General features: G+C 39.9%; 1 protein-coding gene across 1 annotated transcript in view; it reads left to right on the top strand.

Annotated features, from left to right (window-relative positions):
* PSMB2 (proteasome 20S subunit beta 2) overlaps positions 1-19,064 on the top strand; it is a 39,847-nt gene that overhangs the window by 18,769 nt on the left and 2,014 nt on the right. The window contains exons 4-5 of the mRNA XM_036824084.1: positions 16,812-16,974; positions 18,487-18,536. Of these exons, the coding sequence (XP_036679979.1) occupies positions 16,812-16,974; positions 18,487-18,536 (213 nt within the window). The remainder of the gene's footprint in view (positions 1-16,811; positions 16,975-18,486; positions 18,537-19,064) is intronic.

The raw sequence follows: 19,064 nt of genomic DNA, 5'->3' as shown, positions 1-19,064 counted from the left end.
TCTACATAGAACAGATAAGGAACAAGGATTTACTATATAACACAGGGAACTATATTCAAGATCTTGTAATAACCTATGATGGAAAACAATATGAAAAAAATATATATAGCTGAATCACTTTGCTGTATACCTGAAATGAATACCATGTTGTAAATCAAAACTATACTCAATTTAAAAAAAAAAAAGATCTGATGTCAAGACCATAACCAGACTTGAATTTATTTTTTTCAGTGAAAGGGAAAGAATATAAAGGAAAGAATTTCAGGTATCAGTCATTTCCAGAAGTGACTCGTCTCAGCACGCTGGCCTGAATTTGAGTGTGTTTGGTCTGGTTAATAGTAGGCAGGTATTGTGTGGTCCTGTCCTAGAAGAACCCTGTTGCTTTGAGCCTTCTATCCAAAGGACAATATTGTCCTCGTGCCTTTGGTGGCTGGCACGAAGATATCATCTGTTTATTGGTATCAGCGAGGTCATGTGACCTTGTGAACAGATGGCCCAGGTGGAACCTTGACTTTGCAGGTCTTGTCCCCTAAAAACAACCAACCATTTGTTACATGTGATTAAAATATCACTAATAAGGGTAATTTCACAAGCTTTTTGGCAAATGTGGTTAGCAGGATGTGACATGACACAGCATTGCCTTCTTCCTCCATGTGCCATCTCCCTTGAGGCCTCATCTCCCCTGCTCACCCCCGTCTCACCCATGCCCAGGCTTGCCTTCCAGCTCACCTGCTCCAGATGGGCGGCACAGTGGGAGGACACTGGCAAAGGCAGATGTGTTTATTTTCCAGAGACAAAATGTTGTGCTCCTGCATATGGCAGTGCCTTGAAGCAAATGGCAGCCTTTGACACTGCTGCCGTGCAGCCTGGGCATCTTGACAGACAGAGCTGGCTTACTTTTGGTGATGGGGAAATTGAAAAAAAATACCAAGATGTTCATCATGAAACTCATGGAGTTTCAATGCAAGCAGTGTTTTTTTTAGACCTGGAGAGCAGTTTTCTTCCCTGCCAGACCTCAGTTAGCTAGTCAGCTAGCTGGATTTTCACTATGGGCCAAGAGTTATATGTCTGTTAATTACTTTTGTCTGCTAACCTTAATAGAACATAAAGTAAAAACTTAAAACATATGGCTACATATAGATGGACATTCAATGGTATTGTAAGATGTGTGCATCCCAGGTCACCTCTCACTGGAATCTCTTAGGATTGGGAGTGGCTCATACCTGCCCCATTGGAGATACCACTGTTCTATTTTTAGTGGTCATTTTGATTATCCAAAGGCCCAGGGACAGATGTGCCTTGAAGTTGAGATGCCTTAATTAGCATGACAACACTTTGTGCTTATAGTGTTTTTCTGCCAAGAAGAATAAGAATTCTGACAGCTGCCCTTTTAAGCAGTTTGCTTATACAGTCATTAGGGCTTGACTCAGTCCATTAAGGAGACAAAGACTTGGATGTTGAGTCATTACACTTACTAGTCTCCTAGGAAAAAATGGCTTAAGAACATCCTTCTTTAAAAGTTACTGGCTTTATCAGGAAACCTTTTTTCTTTTTTTAAAATATGTGCTGTTTTTCCCAGTCCTAGCGCTGATAGAGTTAGGAGTTTGCAGGTGTAAAGTCCTCCCCCCTCCCCTTCCCCATCTCTCTCCAGGGGGTTGTATGTGAGAAGGTGTTGCTTTCTCACTCAGAGAGCATATATGTGCTACCCTGTTGTATGCCTGCTGTGAGCATAGAGAACCCCTCTTCTGGTTGAATGGAATGAGCCTATTGGGTGGCTGGGATTGTGTGACCCCATAATGCCAACTTTTCACTTAAAGCATCTTTCCTATCCACAATGGGGGTGAAGCAAATATAGGTAATTGGGCTTAAATTTGTGTTGTTTTGAAACTTGTGTCTTGAAAATTATGTGGTTTCCTGTTTGTTAAGGTTTGGTTTAAGCTGTAAGCAGCAGAGTACTGTTTTACTAAGCAGCAGAGTGTTTACCATTAGAAATATAGATTTACCCTACCTTTTAAGATTGCTTTTCACCAGTGCCTTGGCCTGTGAGGGCATGCCCTCACACATACTTACAGATACAAATACACATGTACCCTGGCATCTTAGTGCTTCTCTTTACCTGCCATGGCCCAGGATCGTGCAGAGATATGAATTCAGGGGCTGATCCAAAAAACTGTGAGGTTTTCTTTATTCTCTCCCACAGTTATCTAAAATGAAGAGGAATAGGAAGCCTTTGGAGGAAGAAATAGTTGACTGTTCTAGTTCTTGACCTTGGTTGTAGTTATATGTATGTTCATTTTATTCATTAAGCTGTACATGTATGTTTTATGTACTTTTATGTGAGTGTGTTGTTTCACCAAAAAAGTTTAAGAGAATAAAACGGAAGAGTAAAGGGGTAGGAAAGCGTAACACATTTTTTAAGAGCTAAAAATGAAAAAAAGTTCAGATTTACCATTACTTTTGAGTGTAGACAATAGAGCAGATAGCATGAACTAGATTGGAAAGAAAAAGGGAAGGGAGAGGAAATAATCTCTGAATCTTTATAAACTGAAATGCCCTGCCAGAATTCCACATTTCCCTTTCTGATGCCTCCTAATTTGTACACTTTCGTACAGCTGAGAAGTTCCATAGGTGCTGATAGCCATCCAGTCAACAAACCTACAGCCTGCATTGTCCTTGGGGCTGAGGGAACAGAGGTGCAAAGCTCAGTGTGTGCCTTCAGATGGGGCAACAGAGAAGTAAATAGTCAACTGTACTGCAGAGTGACAAGTACAGCAGTAGCCTTACAGGTAGTTGCTCTGCGAATAGAGCCTAACTTGAGCTTTGAAGGACCAGCTGTCATTAGAGCAAAGATGCAACAGAAAGGAAAGCTGGAAGTGCAGACCTGAAGGAGTATGAGAGAGTAGGTTAGGTTAGGCACAGTGATTTTCTAATGATGTTTGGGGTAGGCACAAATAGTTCTCTGAGCCTCCTATTCCTAATTTTTTATCTGTTTTAACTAGTGGGGTACAGAATACAAAGTAGGGCTCTATTGATGGGAAAACAAATAGAAATAAATATCCTTATATAGTTTTTACTATAAACACTTACATATACAAAATCCATAATCTAAAGTAGTTTGTTAAATGTGGCTCAGGGTTTTAGGGGAATGGTAAGAGATTGAAACTAGAGAGGTAGTCCATGTTACGAGGACTTTGATGAAAAAGCATTGTGCTAAAAGCAGTGGGCCTCCCTGGAAGCTTGTTGGCTAAGAGGGGGTTAACATGATCAGATGAGATTTGGTTAGATCATTGGCTACTCTTTGGTAGAGCATTTAGGGAAAGTAGAAGAAAGCAGGGAGACCAGTGAGGAGCTTTCATGTCCATTGAAGAGGTGGGAGTAACTTGTGTTGGACCTAGGCTGCTAATGGGGAGCACGGTGTTCTAATAGAAGGGCTTTTTTTTTTTTAGGCTGCACTGTGCGGCATGCGGGATCTTAGTTCCCCGACCAGGGATTGAACCTGTGCCCCCTGCATTGGGAGCACAGAGTCCTAACCACTGGACCGCCAGGGAAGTCCCTAGAAGGGCTTCTAAATAGTCTTTTCTCCAGGATTTCCTAGTTGCTATGGACATCTGAAAACATATACAATTATATATAGTCCTAAATAGTCTTTTCCAGCAGACTTAACTTCTTAACTCAGGGAGATGAATCAGCGCAGATGTTCAACATGCAAAGATATTCATAGGTGTGAGTTCCCTGGTGGCCTAGTGGTTAGGATTCTGGACTTTCACTGCTGTGGCCCAGGTTCAATCCCTGGTTGGGGAACTGAGATCCCGTAAGCCGAGTGGCAGAGCCAAACTCCTGACCCCCCCCCCCAAAAAAAAACAAAAAAAAACCCCAAAAACAAAGATATTCATGGGCATGCTTAGCATGTACAACTTAATATATATGCCTTAGGGTGTACAGAGCATGGCTTCTGCACTTGAATTTTTTGAGAACTGACTTAAAGGTATATGGAGTCTTATATTTTCCCTGGAAACTGCCAGCTCATGAAAAAAAATTCAAGTGGCCTTGTTGCAGACATGGTATTGTTGGTTTTACCATTGCACAATCAGCAATTTTATTTTGATGTTATTTGGGAGAAAGCAGTATTTTTGATTAGCAAGTAAAGTTAATGTAGAAAACAAATACTGTGTTAACTCGTTGGTATAATAAGGCATCTGTGCCTTGTTGCATTTCAACTCATTAAATTTCTAAACTTCTAATTACGAGAAGATTACAACTTTCATAGAAGAACCATTCAAACTTGGGGTTAGTGATGGTTTTAGAAAGTAAAATTTACAGAAATTTCATAATTATTGAGGGGTAACTTTCAAATATAATTTTGCTAAAAATTGAGATATACACAATGTTTAATTTTTTGCTCCTAAAATTCAGATTCATTTGACATTTATTGGGCATCTACTACTTCCTAGGCCTTCTTCTAGGAACTTTAACACAGATGAGTACTTTTCATTCCTCACAGCTATCAGGCAAGCAATACTGTCCTCCACATTCAGATGGGGCACGTGAGACTTCAAGGCCAAGTGGACTGTCTTTTGTAGTACAACTGTAAAACGATAAAGGCACTTTTGACCTTGAGCCTTTATTATTTTTTTTCACAAAAACACATGCCTAACTTTTCACTTAACAGCATTTTAAAAACATAGGTTTTTCAAATAATAATTTAAAAGGTGTTTTGCTTTTAAAGTTTAAAATGTTGGTTGTGGGAATTCCCTGGCGGTCCAGTGGTTAGGGCTCTGTGCTTTCACTGGCAGGGGCACAGGTTCAGTCCCTGGTCAGGGAACTGCGTGGGGCGGCCAAAAATAAAAATAAAATAAAATAAAATGTTGGTTGTAGGGGCTTCCCTGGTGGCGCAGTGTGGTTGGGAATCCGCCTGCCGATGCAGGGGACATGGGTTCGAGCCCTGGTCCAGGAGGATCCCACGTGCCACAGAGCAACTGGGCCCATGCACCACAATTACTGAGCCTGTGCTCTGGAGCCCGCGAGCCACAACTACTGGGCCTGTGTGCCACAACTGCAGAAGCCCGCGCACCTAGAGCCCGTGCTCCGCAACAAGAGAAGCCACCACAATGAGGAGCCCGTGCACCGCAACGAAGAGTGGCCCCCACTCGCCACAACTAGAGAAAGTCCGTGCGCAGCAACGAAGACCCAACGCAGCCAAAAATAAATAAAATAAATAAATTTATAAAAAAAAAAGAAAAGAAAAAAACAATAGTGGGGTGGGGGGGGGGAAATGTTGGTTGTAAATGCAGTGACATTCCTGAGCTTAAGTTCAAGAAATCATCCATTATAAGAATTTTTGCCAGTGTGTTAAGCAAAAATATTTGAACATGAGCTAATCATTGTTAAAGGAGAATGAAGACAATTTTTATATTATGCTTTTGCATCTGCCAGCATCAAACGAGTATGCCAAATACACTTTCAGAGAATGAACTAAGGCGGACAAAAGAAATGGGAAACCTTGGTTAGACAGTCTCTCATTTTCAGAGTAAGTTTCTTTTATTTTGTCTTGGGCTTCTGAAAATAAAAGGTTTGCTTCATTTGAGGCACACTTGCTTCCTTATTTTTTAATTTAGTGTGAGAATTTATAAACACGGGCTGGTTTGTGTTTTAGCGCAACAGAAGATAAGTGTATCTGAAGCGGGAAAGAACAAGGAAATTCAGTTAGTTTAATTTAACTTCTCTATGGTGAAGCTCAGTATAGTATTCTGATTCTGATCAGTTTAAACTCATACTATTTTTTCCATCACAAGATTAAGAGGAAACTATTTTCAACTTCCAACATTGTACCTCCTTTTTTTCCTCTGAGTGGCAATAGTAGGTAACAGAACTGGTCCCAGCTTGTGATCATGAAGGAGCAATAGGCCGGTTTTTTCTCAGCTCCCAGAACTGCCCTCTTCAACTTAGGTGTTCACAGTCTTCGAAATTAGCCTCTCTGCTTCATCTCTCTTCTTTCACTTATTCCTCTGCTTTGTCTCCAGACCTACCTGTCACCCCTTTCTCACTGGCATTCTCTGCTTCATACTGAGTTACTTGTACTTCCCCTAACCTGCTGTGTGTTCTCTCTTGTATCTCTGCCTTTGCCTACTCCACCACTTTGCTGGTCATTCTCCCCTGAGTGTACTTCCACATCTCTGAAGGCTAACTCTTAATTGCTGGTTAAAACTCAATTCATCATTTTCCAGGGAAACTGTATTTCTCCACATATGTTCGTCACTCATGAGAGCTTCTTTGTGTTCTCGTGGCAACCTACAAATACCTGTGCCATAGTGTCCTGTTGTAATTGTTTCCTTTATTGTCTTCCACATGTGAACTTAGGAATGTGTGTTTGTATAAATAAAACCTCCCAACTGGCTGACTCTTCATTCAATCTCATGATTTCAGCTATACATTATTTTTTCTTTCCAGCTACTTCTGAACAGCTCAACTTAAGCCTCATTGGGTCTCAGTTGAGTTTTTTACATTGCTCCTCCACCTTTCCCTTTATTGAGCATTCTCTTAACTCCTCTTTTTCCCTCATCTTCTATTCTACTATTCATTAACTCCTATCTATTCTACTTTCTAAATATTGATATATCTTATATTCCATATCTCCCCCTCCATTCCTACTGCTTCTGCAATGTTCTAACACATGAAAAAGACTTGTATTGTCATGGGAATGGGAGCAGTTTTCACTGGTTTCTCCATGGTTTCCATACTGATGTTTATATTCTTTTTTTTTTTTTGGCTGAGCCACATGGCTTGCAGGATCTCAGTTCCCCGACCAGGATTGGACCCGGGCCACAGTAGTGAAAGCCCAGAATCCTAATCACTAGGCCAGCAGGGAACTCCCCTGAAGTTCATATTCTTTAGTCTAGGAAGCCAGTGACAGTATCGTTTCAATTCCTGTTACCCCACTTCCTCTCTGCTTCCTACTGAAATCACCTAATTCACTAAGTATACATGTCCCATATTCACCAATACCCAAATATTCCATGTTCCTCCATGTTTCTTTACCTTCACATGTGCTGTTTCCTCCATCTGAAATCTTTCCTACTCCAGTCTACCTTCTCAGCTCCTTCCAGATCCAGGTTTCCATCTTTATCACCTGGCACAATGCTTCTCACATAGTAAATGCTCGATAACATTTATTGTATTTATAATGTATTCACATTCCACATGCAAAAGTGAAGTTGGTTGGGGCATTCACTCATTTCATAATTATCCTGTGCAGTCTCGGAGAACTCTTGCAGGATTTGGTTGAGGCCTTTTGTAAACTCTATGTTTTTGCTTAAGGCATAGTCACCACTGTTATTAGAAAAAGAGATTGATGGGTTTGCTTAAAAAGGACTCTGTCAGAGAGGATTAAAATCAAGGTGCAAATGATTCTGTATTGCTTAGGCATTAGGGATAAGTAGTTCTTCCCCCGCCCAGCCCTATCCCCATCCATAGAACCATAATCTCTTCGAGCTGGGAAAAGTACTTGGTCACAAGGACAGTTGGAAGCTGCTGAAATATTTTAGATTTTTTAAAAGTGTTTGAAATAGTGAACACTGGAATTCCAGTATAGGTACAAAGTCTTTCTTTAATTAAAATGGCAAAATTGACATTGAAATTTTAAAGTTATACCACCAAACCCAGCCAAAGCAGATAGCTAATAAATTCCGTTGGTTATTGGACACAAGCTCCTGATTGAGAGTTCAGAGCACCAGTGTAAGAAAATAACAGTGGATCCATTTTATTTATTAACAAAGTTGAAAAATTGGGCATTGGCAAAGCAGTTAAGGTGTTGGCATCTATTTATATTTATTTAGTACCTACTACATATCTTGCATAGTTGTAGACCCTTTAGAGGAGTCATAATGGTCTGACATTAAACCTGCCCTTTTAAAACTTAAAATATTATTGGTCATATAAGATGTAATACATGAAATAGAGGACAATAGATGCTGGTATGCGAAATAGTACATTCTGAACTATTTGAGTGTGAAACTGACATTTACATATTGAATCATATTTTCACACTAATTTCCATTTTGTGGAGGCAGCATCGTTTCCTAGAAAAGCACACAAGTCTTGGGATCAGAAAGCCTGAATTCTGGTCCTGACTCTAATTAGCCCTGTGGTTTACGGTAAGTCACTGTCCCCTCTTTGAACCCGAGTCCCCACATTTGTGAGAGGGACATTGGATAAACTAGATGAGCTCTTAGATCCCTTCTAACTCTGTAAACTGCATTTTTGTGAAATATTCTCGGTGCCAAAGATGGAATTTTAGGCAGCTTTGGCAATCGGCTGGACTAAATGAAATAGCAGGCACTGTTTCCTTCAAAGCCCAGTCTCTGTTTAGAAGTCTGTTTATTGAAACACTGTCATCATTAGCTAAATCCTTTGTCCCGTTGGTGGTTCTGCCTCTCCTACCAAATTCCCGACCCACAAGGAATGGGATTATGCTTCACACGCTTAATGTTCCAAGGTGTGCAGCACATCGCAAAAGAAACTGCATCGTTCTCCGAGGCACCTCACTCAGCGACGTCGTCCTGTTCAATTAGAGGTGGCAGAGGCTGGCCTGGCTCCAAAGGAAGACTGTCAATTCCTCTCCTTTTCTGTGTCCACGCTCGGCAGGATGCTTCCTCACGCCCACCTCTCTCCCCCTTGCTGTGACTTCGGCTTCCGCCAGATGTCACACCGCTGCTTGTCACCGCCCAGACTCTCTTCACTGATTTTGTTGTTTCAGTGTATTTATCACAACTGTTCTCTTGAGCTGTAAAATTTATGGAATTTCACACTCTTCTTAATCACTACAGTGTTTCTTTTTCATGAGAGAGGGAATATACAAGGAGTTGTATGCACAAGAGTTATAGGGAAGGAAATGCTCCATCAAACTGAAGGAAAGTTTGCATGTGTGTGCCGTGTACACCCCCCACTCCCAAATGTACAAGGGAACTGAGCTCAGATGTACAAAGTGAAACTGAACTCAGTACTGCAGGGCTCAGAGGTACTTAGGAAGTCCATTTCAATCCCAGGGAGAGGGACATAAGAGATGTGCTTATTGGCTAATTTCCCTGGCTTAAATTGTATTCCTTTTAGCAACCAAAAAAAGGTGGATAATTTATTGGCACTCTGTGGTAGTACATCTCCTTCTTCTTCTTCTTTTTTTTGAGCCTCGCCTCGTGGCTTGTGGAATCTTAGTTCCCCGACCAGAGATTGAACCCGAACCCAGTCCCTTGACAGTGAAAGCTTGGAGTCCTAACCACTGGACCGCCAGGGAATTCCCTGGTACATCTTCTTGATCTTATTATTATCTAATCAGATCTGTTAATAATGCGGTCAGATCCTAAAAATGATGGTGGTGGTGGTGGTGATGATGGTGTTATTACTATGTAACAGGCATTTCATTGAGCAGTTTACATTTATTTATTTAAACCTTGCCATAACCCTGTAATGGTGGATACTGTTATTATTCCTGTTGTATAGATGAGGAAATCTCAAAATGACTTAAAGCTCTTCACTTTAAAAATAAGCTTACCTCATGTATTTTTTTAAGGGAGGAAGAGATACCAATTTATCTAGGTTTTTTTCTTTTTCTTCTTCTTTCCCTACTTGTAAAAAGAGGCAAAATTTTGGTGGTATTTTATTTTAGAAACTAAAGTTCATTTTGAGTTCCCAGGATGGTTCATTTAAATTTTTTTCTTTGTGTGTCAGTTAGATACAACTTTAAAACTAAGCACGTTGGCATTTGTGCTGCAAACCATCGATGGTGATCCTCATGGCCATTGGACAGAGAGTGTCTCAGCTAAATGTTTAAATTCATTTATTGGTCACTCGGATGTTTAGGTTAGTTCAGAATTATGTATAGATACTGTTCCTCTCCTTGGAGACCTCATAACTTTGCTTTATTACTTAGACTTACTATCTAAATAATTAGAATAGTGGAGACAACCAAAGACAGATTATATCATGCACAGGATAAGGATTACTTCGTAAAAGATACAAGATTCCTGGCAATTTTATCATGATTGATTAGTGTTCGCATTCCTTCAGGTTAATTGGCAAATTCTCATGTTGTACTGATCATGGGAAAGAAGGGAACTGATGAAAAAGTATCTAGAAAGTGAGGCTTAGCACTCAGGATGGACATATCTGTAAGGGTGGAAATAGTATGAAGGTACTTAATAAATGGTAATTTGCTCTCCAAATCTGGATGTAGGATTTGTTGTTTTTGTTTTTTCAGGCTTCCAGGAAACTGTCTCTGTGCCTGTGTCAATTTCAAGATAGGTTAGGGTGGGTGTACTGTGAAGTAGATATGCTCTAAGTGTCAGTGCTTATGAATGTTTGTGACAATGAATACCTTCACCTTAGGGCTCCTTCCAAGAGTCCAGGAAGGAGAGAGGAGGAAACTGTCATGCATTTCTACCATGTGTCAGGCAGTGTGCTGGGCACTTTTTATAAACATCCCACCATATCCCTTTAGGAAGATGTATATGAGGTGTTTATTTATTTTCCTTTAAAATTTTATTTATTTTCCTTTAAAAATTAAAAAAAATTATTGAAGTATAGTTGATTTATAATGTTTCAGGTGTACAGCAAAGTGATTCAGATATATATACTTTTTCAGATTCTTTTCCATTATAGGTTATTAAAAGATACTGAATGTAGTTTCCTGTGCTATACAGTAGATCCTTATATGTCTGTATCTGTTCATCCCAAATTCCAAATATATCCCCCCCTTCCCTTGTGGTAACCGTAAGCTTGTTTTCTGTGTCTGAGTCTGTTTCTGTTTTGTAAATAAGTTCATTTGTATCATTTTTTTAGATTCCACATATATGTGATAGCATATGATATTTGTCTTTTTCTATCTGACTGACTTCACTTAGTATGATAATCTCTGGGTCCATCCATGTTGCTGCAGATGGCATTATTTCATTCTTTTTTATGACTGATTAATAATTAATTGTGTGTATGTATATGTGTGTGTGTGTGTGTGTATATATATATACACACACACACACCCACACACACACACACCCACACACCACATCTTCTTTATTCAGTCATCTGTTGATGGACATTTAGGTTGCTTCCATATCTTGGCTATTGTAAATAGTCCTGCTGTGAACATTGGGGTGCATGTATCTTTTCAAGTTAGAGTTTTCTTTGAATATATGCCCAAGAGTGGGATTGCTGGATCGTATGGCAACTCTATTTTTAGTTTTTTAAGGAACCTCCATACTGTTCTCCATAACTGCACCAATTTACATTCCCACCAACAGTGTAGGATGGTTCCCTTTTCTTCACACCCTCTCCAGCATTTGTTATTTGTAGATTTTAAAATTATGGCCATTCTGATGGGTGTGAGGTGGTACCTCATTGTAGTTTTGATTTGCATTTCTCTAATAATTAGCAGTGTTGAACATCTTTTCGTGTGCTTTTTGGCCATCAGTATGTCTTTTTTAAAATTATTATTAATTAATTTATTTATTTTTGGCTGTGTTGGGTCTTCGTTTCTGTGCGAGGGCTTTCTCTAGTTGTGGCAAGCGGGGGCCACTCTTCATCGCGGTGCGCGGGCCTCTCACTATCGCGGCCTCTCTTGCTGCGGAGCACAGGCTCCAGATGCGCAGGCTCAGTAGTTGTCGCTTATGGGCCTAGTTGCTCCGTGGCATGTGGGATCTTCCCAGACCAGGGCTCGAACCCGTGTCCCCTGCATTAGCAGGCAGATTCTCAACCACTGTGCCACCCGGGAAGCCCCCATCAGTATGTCTTTGAAGAAATGTCTTTTTAGGTCTTCTGCCCATTTTTTGTTGAGTTGTATGAGCTGTTTGTATATTTTGGAAATTAATCCCTTATTGGTTGCATCTTCTGCAAATATTTTCTCCCATTCCATAGGCTGTCTTTCATTTTGTTTATGGTTTCCTTTGCTGTGCAAAAGCTTTTAAGTTTAGGTCCCATTTGTTTATTTTAGTTTTTGTTTCCATTATTCTAGGAGACGGATCCAAAAAGATATTGCTGCAATTTGTCAGTGTCCTGCCTATGTTTTCCTCTAGGAGTTTTATAGTATCCAGTCTTACATTTAGGTCTGTAATCCATTTTGAGTTTATTTTTGTATATGGTGTTAGAGAATGTTCTGATTTCATTCTTTTACATGTAGCTGTCCAGTTTTCCCAGCACCACTTTTTGAAGAGGCTGTCTTTTCTCCATTGTGCCTCCTTTGTCATAGATTAATTGACTTTTAGCGCATGGGTTTATTTCTGGGCTTTCTATTCTGTTCCATTAATCTGTGTGTCTGTTCTTGTTCCAGTACCATACTGTTTTGATAACTGTAGCTTTGTAGTATAGTCTGAAGTCAGGGAGCATGGTTCCTCCAGCTCTGTTCTTCTTTTTCAAGATTGTTTTGGCTATTTGGTGTATATTTGACTATATGAGGAATTTATCTTATATCTCAGTGCTAGGAGTGGATGGGCTTCTCTTGAGTGCTTGCCCTGTTTATTTCATGGACATTGTGAACTTCATAGGTGATTGTGTTTCCCTAGTAATTATTTTAGCATTTACTGAGGCTTTACTATGTTTTGGGTACTATGCTTGTTTATATGCATTATCTCTTTGAGTCTTCAGTGCAGCCTTTTTGTAGTAGGTATTATCCCATGTTTTCAATGAAAACATTTTCAGAGAGGTTAGGTTACTAACTTTTCTAAAGCTACATGTCTGGTAATAGAGCTGGATTTCAAACTCAGGTCTAACTGTAATGTAGCCCAGCTGTTTCTTCCTGAGATATTTATTTAAGCTACTGTTCTCCTCTTCATTTAATTCTAAATGCCTGTAGCATAATTTTTTTATTTACTTAGCAACCTATGTCTAAAGAAAAGTAGAAAGAGAAGGACCTAGGAGCCTAGAAAAAGGCAGCAATATTATGTGCAATCATAGGATACTGGCAGTCAACTTAAACTTCAACCAGTTCTCAGAAGTGGGACCTATCACTTTCTGACATTTGTTTAGTGATTTTCTTAATCTTTCTTCTTGTGATATTAGGCATTAGCCACATATGTATTAAAACATATATAATGCCTTCTGGTATTATTATTATTCACTCAGCAAATATTTACTGAATGTATACTATATGCTTATACATCATTGAACAAGCCAGACACAATCCTGCCTTCATGGAGTTTATAATTGGTATAAATATTTGAATAGGTGGATTGTGTCTTACACATACTATGTGTTTCCCTAAACACACCACAGTCACACATGTATATGCTGTAAGAGTTTCACAAAATCGAATGGCTTGGAATTTGTCTTATTCTAGGAAAACACTATTGCATCAAGAATATGAGGAAATGTAACAGTCAAGAAACCCATTACTATGGCTTTGTCACTTTGAATGTCATGATTCTTAGAGGAGTAAGAGAGTGGCAGTATACGAGACTTTATTTGAAATTAAAAAAAAAAAGTGTGAGCCAGAGATCTTTGATGGAGCATTGTCAAAAGAATTTCAGAAACTGCAAGTTGTTACACAGATGTATTGATTTAATTAGTCTAGATAACACCATTTATTTATGCTTAGGCATCTCACACATGCAAAAGTTGGTGATTCGAAGTCACACAATAATCTATGAGTTATCTTCTATACCACGTGTTATAGCTTCTGAATACCAGCTTTGATGTGTGTGTGTGTCAGATGCTTAAGCATAAATAAATGATATTATATAGACCAGATAAGCAATACAGTTTGCTTCTGAAATTCCGTTGACATCTTCATGTAAAAATTTTTTGGTGGTGGCTTTTAAAGATCACATTAATTGTTTTAAACACAGTTTAAGTGTGGGCAAGAGCCTCACTGGAGACAGAGCATATGTAGGTTCTGCTGGTTAGCTCTCTAGTTATCTGGGTGGATCCTTAACATACCGTTGCAACTTGATAAAATTGTTTTGGTTAGCTGTAAAAGGAGTATTCTCCAGTGAATGGAGAAGAGTAGAGTTATCCTCTTAGCAAAAAGATGAACTTACTTTGTGATAGGTAAGAAACTATATTATTAAACCTCTTGGGGAAGGAAACCAGTTAGAATCTCCTTGCTATATATTTCTCTCTCTGTTTTGCTATTCGAATTTTAACTATAGGAACACTACAGTATTCTTTGTCTGCCTGATTTTGCATTACTGTTCTCACAGTTTAAAAAAATATATATTATATATTTTTTATTTTTAGGTAATTCAGACAGTTTTTTTGTTGTTGTTTAAAGTGGTAAGCTATCAAAAGGAGACTGGGGTGTAGCTAATATACTAAGAATTTAGGTAGCATTTTTTTCTTCCAGAGTTTGGGATGCCTCACCTCTATTATTTTTTTCTCACCATATTTCCTAGAAGACAGAAAGGGGAAGGATTAATTAACTCAGTTTTACACATAAGGAAACATATGCTTATAGGGGTTAAGTGTCTTGCCTAAGGTCAGACTTACTAAGAATGTCGTCACAGAATGTGGCAGAGAATTCCAGAGCCTGGCAAAGTGTAGCATGCTACTTACTGGGAAATGTGATAGGCAGATTATTTTCTCTAAAGACTTGACTATTGCTGGTCAATTCTTAACTCCTGAGACTATTCACCATCTTATCCCCAAGGCAGAAACTTGTTTGCAGGTTAGGACTACTCTGTAGTCTAAGGGAAATATTACTTAGCACAGCTGGCTTGGAATTCCAAGTAAGTATATGATATTTTCATGTGTTCTTCTAACATGAGTTAGAATGTTTCTTCAGGCTGCCAAGTGCCCATGTTAATCAGTGTTCAAAGAATACAAAGCATCACTTTTAAGACCATTACCTGTTATTACTTTATGCCCCATAATAGGATGCATAAATGTATTTGATTTCATTTAATGTGCATTTAATCGAATATATAAGTTTAGGGACGGGCATATAACCATGGGCAAGGCCTGCTCACTAGCCACTGTGGCAAATGCAAGAGGAAAAACACACTTTGCAGAGAAAAAGGAAGTCATTTTACATGGGAGTCTCACCACTGATGCCTGGGAGCATAGACAGGCCGTGGTAAATGGCCCACCTGGTATAGAAAAAGAATCATCCATTTGGAGATGAAGAGCAAGGCAGGCTTAGTTAAGGTTCTCTGTAGAAACTTGCATTTTTAGACTTGCAGGTAATACAGAGAAAGGATACCTATAAATAGGTTATTATAAGTACTGTTTATTTATCTCACAGATAAAAATTACTTCTTAGTTACCTTAGCAGAGCCTTATTGTATTAGAAAAATACTAGCATTTCACCTAAATCTACAGTTCTTCTAGAGTTACCACATTTCTTTGTATTTATGAACTTCCATTATTACTGTCTGCATTAAAAGTTTAGTGATTTGGGAATTCCCTGGCGGTCCAGTGGTTAGGACTTCGAGCTTTCACCACCTGGGGCGTGGGTTCAATCCCTGGTTGGGGAACTAAGATCCTGCAAGCTGTGTGACACAGCCAAAAAAAAAGTTTAGTGATTTGACTTAAATATTTGAGACTTTCTACCCTTCCCTACCGCAAGACTTGTTTTTTTCTTTTTTTTTTTTTAATCTTTTCATTTTTTATAGTTGATACACAATATTATGTTAGTTCCAGGTATACAGCAAAATGATTCAGTTTTATATATACTTTTTTTTTCAGATTATTTTCCATTATAGGTTATTACAAGATTTTGAATATAGTTCCTTATGCTATACAGTAAATCCTTGTTGCTTATCTATTTTATGTGTAGTAGTTTGTTAATCCCGTACTCCTAATGTATACCCCGGCTTCCTTTCCCCTTTGGTAACCATAAGTTTATTTTCTATGTCTGTGAGTTAGTTTCTGTTTTGTATACAGATTCACTTGTATTATTTTTTAAATTCCACATATAAGTGGTATCATATAATATTTATCTTTCTCTGACTTACTTCACTAAGTATAATATTATCTAGGTCCATCCATGTTGCTGCAAATGGCAATAATTCAGTCTTTTTTATGGCTGAGTAATAGTCCATTGTATATATGTACCACATCTTCTTAAGCCAATCATCTGTTGATGGGTATTTGGGTTGTTTCCATGACTTGGCTATTGTAAATAGTGCTGCTATGAACATTGGGGTGCGTGTATTGAATTAAGAGTTTTGTCTCTTCTGGACATATACCCAGGTGTGGAATAGCTGGATCATATGGTAGCTCTGTTTTTAGTTTTTAAAGGAACTTCCATACTGTTTTCCATAGTGGCTGCACCAATTTACATTCCCACCAACAGTGTTGGAGGGTTCCCTTTCCTTCACACCCTCTCCAGCATTTATTAATTGTAGCCCAAGACTTGTTTCTTAATAGTGAGGCATACAGTTTACCATTTGAGATTTTGGTCCAGTTGTCCAGACTGAGCCTTCTTATTTTGGATGATGTGGTTGGAGCTGCAGCTTTCTTTAGCCTGTGGCCTGACACTCTCAGAATTGTGTGTGTTGGTTTCAGCTATTAGGAACAATGCAAGAACACCCATGCTTTGCCTTTGAAATGCTTTTGTAACAGGTTTTGGTCCATGGGCTTTAGGAAGCAGCTTTTTCACATACGTTAAAGTGCTCCAAATGCTCTTCTGTTCAGAGAAAACAAGCTGACCTCCCTTTACCTTTGACCACACTCTGGGTCCTTTAGATTTGTCTGAATCTTTACTTTCATCATGATTTACTCAGCTGCTGCTATTTTCTTATTTATCAAGAGTTGGAACGTTCCTATTTCCATGAGGAGAGGTGTTGGTGTTATTGCTTTGACCATCACTTTGCAGTGTCTTTCCTTTGCAGACCCCATATCATGTCAACCTCCTCCTGGCTGGCTATGATGAGCATGAGGGTCCAGCGCTCTACTACATGGACTACCTGGCAGCCTTGGCAAAAGCCCCTTTTGCAGCCCACGGCTACGGTGCCTTCCTGACTCTTAGTATCCTGGACCGGTATTACACACCAAGTAAGTTTCAGCTCTCTAAGTGTAGGGAGCAGTAGCAGAGCCCTGTCCTCAGCTGCTTCCTGGTTTTGTGCACAACCCCCTGGAGTTGGGTGGCCAGGCTTGAATAGAGGATGGATCCTAAGAAGCACCTGCAGGTGCCCTCTGGAAGCTTTCTCCTGTAGGTCACTAGGGTTATGGAAAAGCTGATCGAAGTCCCTCTTCTGCCAGATAAAACGAGGTATTGCACATGACCAGAGCTGGGTTTTGTTTTGTTTTAAAGGGGGGTTGGAGTAAAACTATAATTCTTCAGTTACAAAAGTTCAGTTTTTTCACTCATTTTGCCCTAGTTAGGTGCTTATTAGCTTCTCAGGTGTAAAGAATGAGCAAGTAAACCAAGGGGTTTGTAGGTTTGTTTTGAGCTTGTGGTAATGAACAGGTCTCCAGCATGAGAACTGAGGGTTTCTTTTCTTAAATATCAAAGCTTTCTAAGGCCATAGCCTGAGCTGTTCCCTTGGTTCTTATCACCTAATGGCTACCCCCTCCTGTAAGAAAAAGCTGGCTCTCTACTCGTCCATGAACCATCAGCTTGGCAAACCTCCAGACACTGGGATGCTTTTGTGTTAAGTTCTGTTTTCTGACCCCAATCCTAACCTCAACTTCAGCCACTGTGAGCAATAGGCAGTTGGGACTCTCAGCTTTTACAAGCTGTAGATGTGGCACAGGTAACCGTTTTCTCCTTACACTCCATTCGTCCCTGTCAGGATAGTAAGAATCTGGCTTGTTCATTCCTTTTTTGGTGCTGCCCTCTCACTCAGCCTCAGCCATGCCAGAGCTCCAGGCCACATCCTAAAAAGAGTTAGCCTGGCCTCCTAGTGACTGTTTCTTGATTTGGCATCTGTCAGTAATACAGCTGATTTGCCCACCAAAATAACCACCAACCATCCCTGAAGCCTAACTGCATAATATGTCATCCCAGTTTGCCATGCCTGTGGACAGTTCCTTTGGCTCCTATTTTATGAGAGACTCAGCCCCATCCTATGAATTCTCTTTCCATTGTTAAACTGAGGCCCAGCTGGCAAAGTGAGGCTAAAACACTGGCCCTGTCCTCCCTTTCCCTGATTTGCAGCTGGCTAGGGCAGATGGAGCTGATTTAAGCCCTGGTCTAAAGGGGGGCTGGGGGCGTTGGGAGTTGGGGGATGGGCTATAAAGAAGAGGCAGGCCGCTGGACTTCTCTAGAGGCAAGCCCTGGCCATGGGAGGCAGAATTCCGTCATGCTCTCCCTTCTCTGTAGCAAATCAATTTGCAATGGCTTGTGGCTGCCTGAGCATTGGGTGTGGGGCACCCTCAACTGCATATGGAATAAGTTTGTTGCAAGCCAGAAGGCTAGGCATTTTGGGTTTTTTGCCTTTTCTGTTGTGTGGCATTTGTGTGGCATGCTGACCTGAAAAAGTTTGAAACTTAGTCAAAAGTTGCAGCAGAGAGTTGGACTTAATGTCAGCACCTTGAGTGCCTGGCCTCTGTGTTCTCTTTCAGCTATCTCACGTGAGAAGGCAGTGGAGCTTCTTAGGAAATGTCTGGAGGAGGTGAGTAGCTCCCATGGGATCCTGAAAGGAATGTTTTGTCTCTCTGTTTGCCAATATTGTCCCCGTTCCTCAGTTGCATTTTTTCTGATCCTTGCCAGAAGGTATAATAAATATCCACTAACCAGATGTGAAGTTGCTACCAGGGGTAGAGTTTGGTACATAACAAGCTTATTTTTTCGCTCATGGGTCACCTTCTCATCAATGTCAAATTTATAATTTAATTAATTTTCTTTTTGGTTCATCCAGACTAGTGGTTCTCAAATTTTAGCATGTATAAGAATCATCTGGGGGCTTGTTTCCTAAAAAAGGCAGATTCATGCTTTCCACCCCACTCCCCACCCACTTCTGATTCAGTGGTCCTGGTGTAGATCTTGAGAATATTTTAACCAGCAGTCCCAAGTGATTTTGCTGCAGGTGGTAACTGGGGCCATACTTTAAGAACTATTGTGCTAGATTTTATACCTGCTCTATTTTTGTGCTACCTGGAGTTGTCATAAAGTCTGCTCCCTTGGAGACTTCCCTGGTGGC

This window comes from Balaenoptera musculus, chromosome 1 (assembly GCF_009873245.2).
Source record: "Balaenoptera musculus isolate JJ_BM4_2016_0621 chromosome 1, mBalMus1.pri.v3, whole genome shotgun sequence".
NCBI lineage: Eukaryota > Metazoa > Chordata > Mammalia > Artiodactyla > Balaenopteridae > Balaenoptera > Balaenoptera musculus.
The sequence above is the reverse complement of the archived record's forward strand: the minus strand, read 5'-3'. Positions and strand labels throughout refer to the sequence as shown.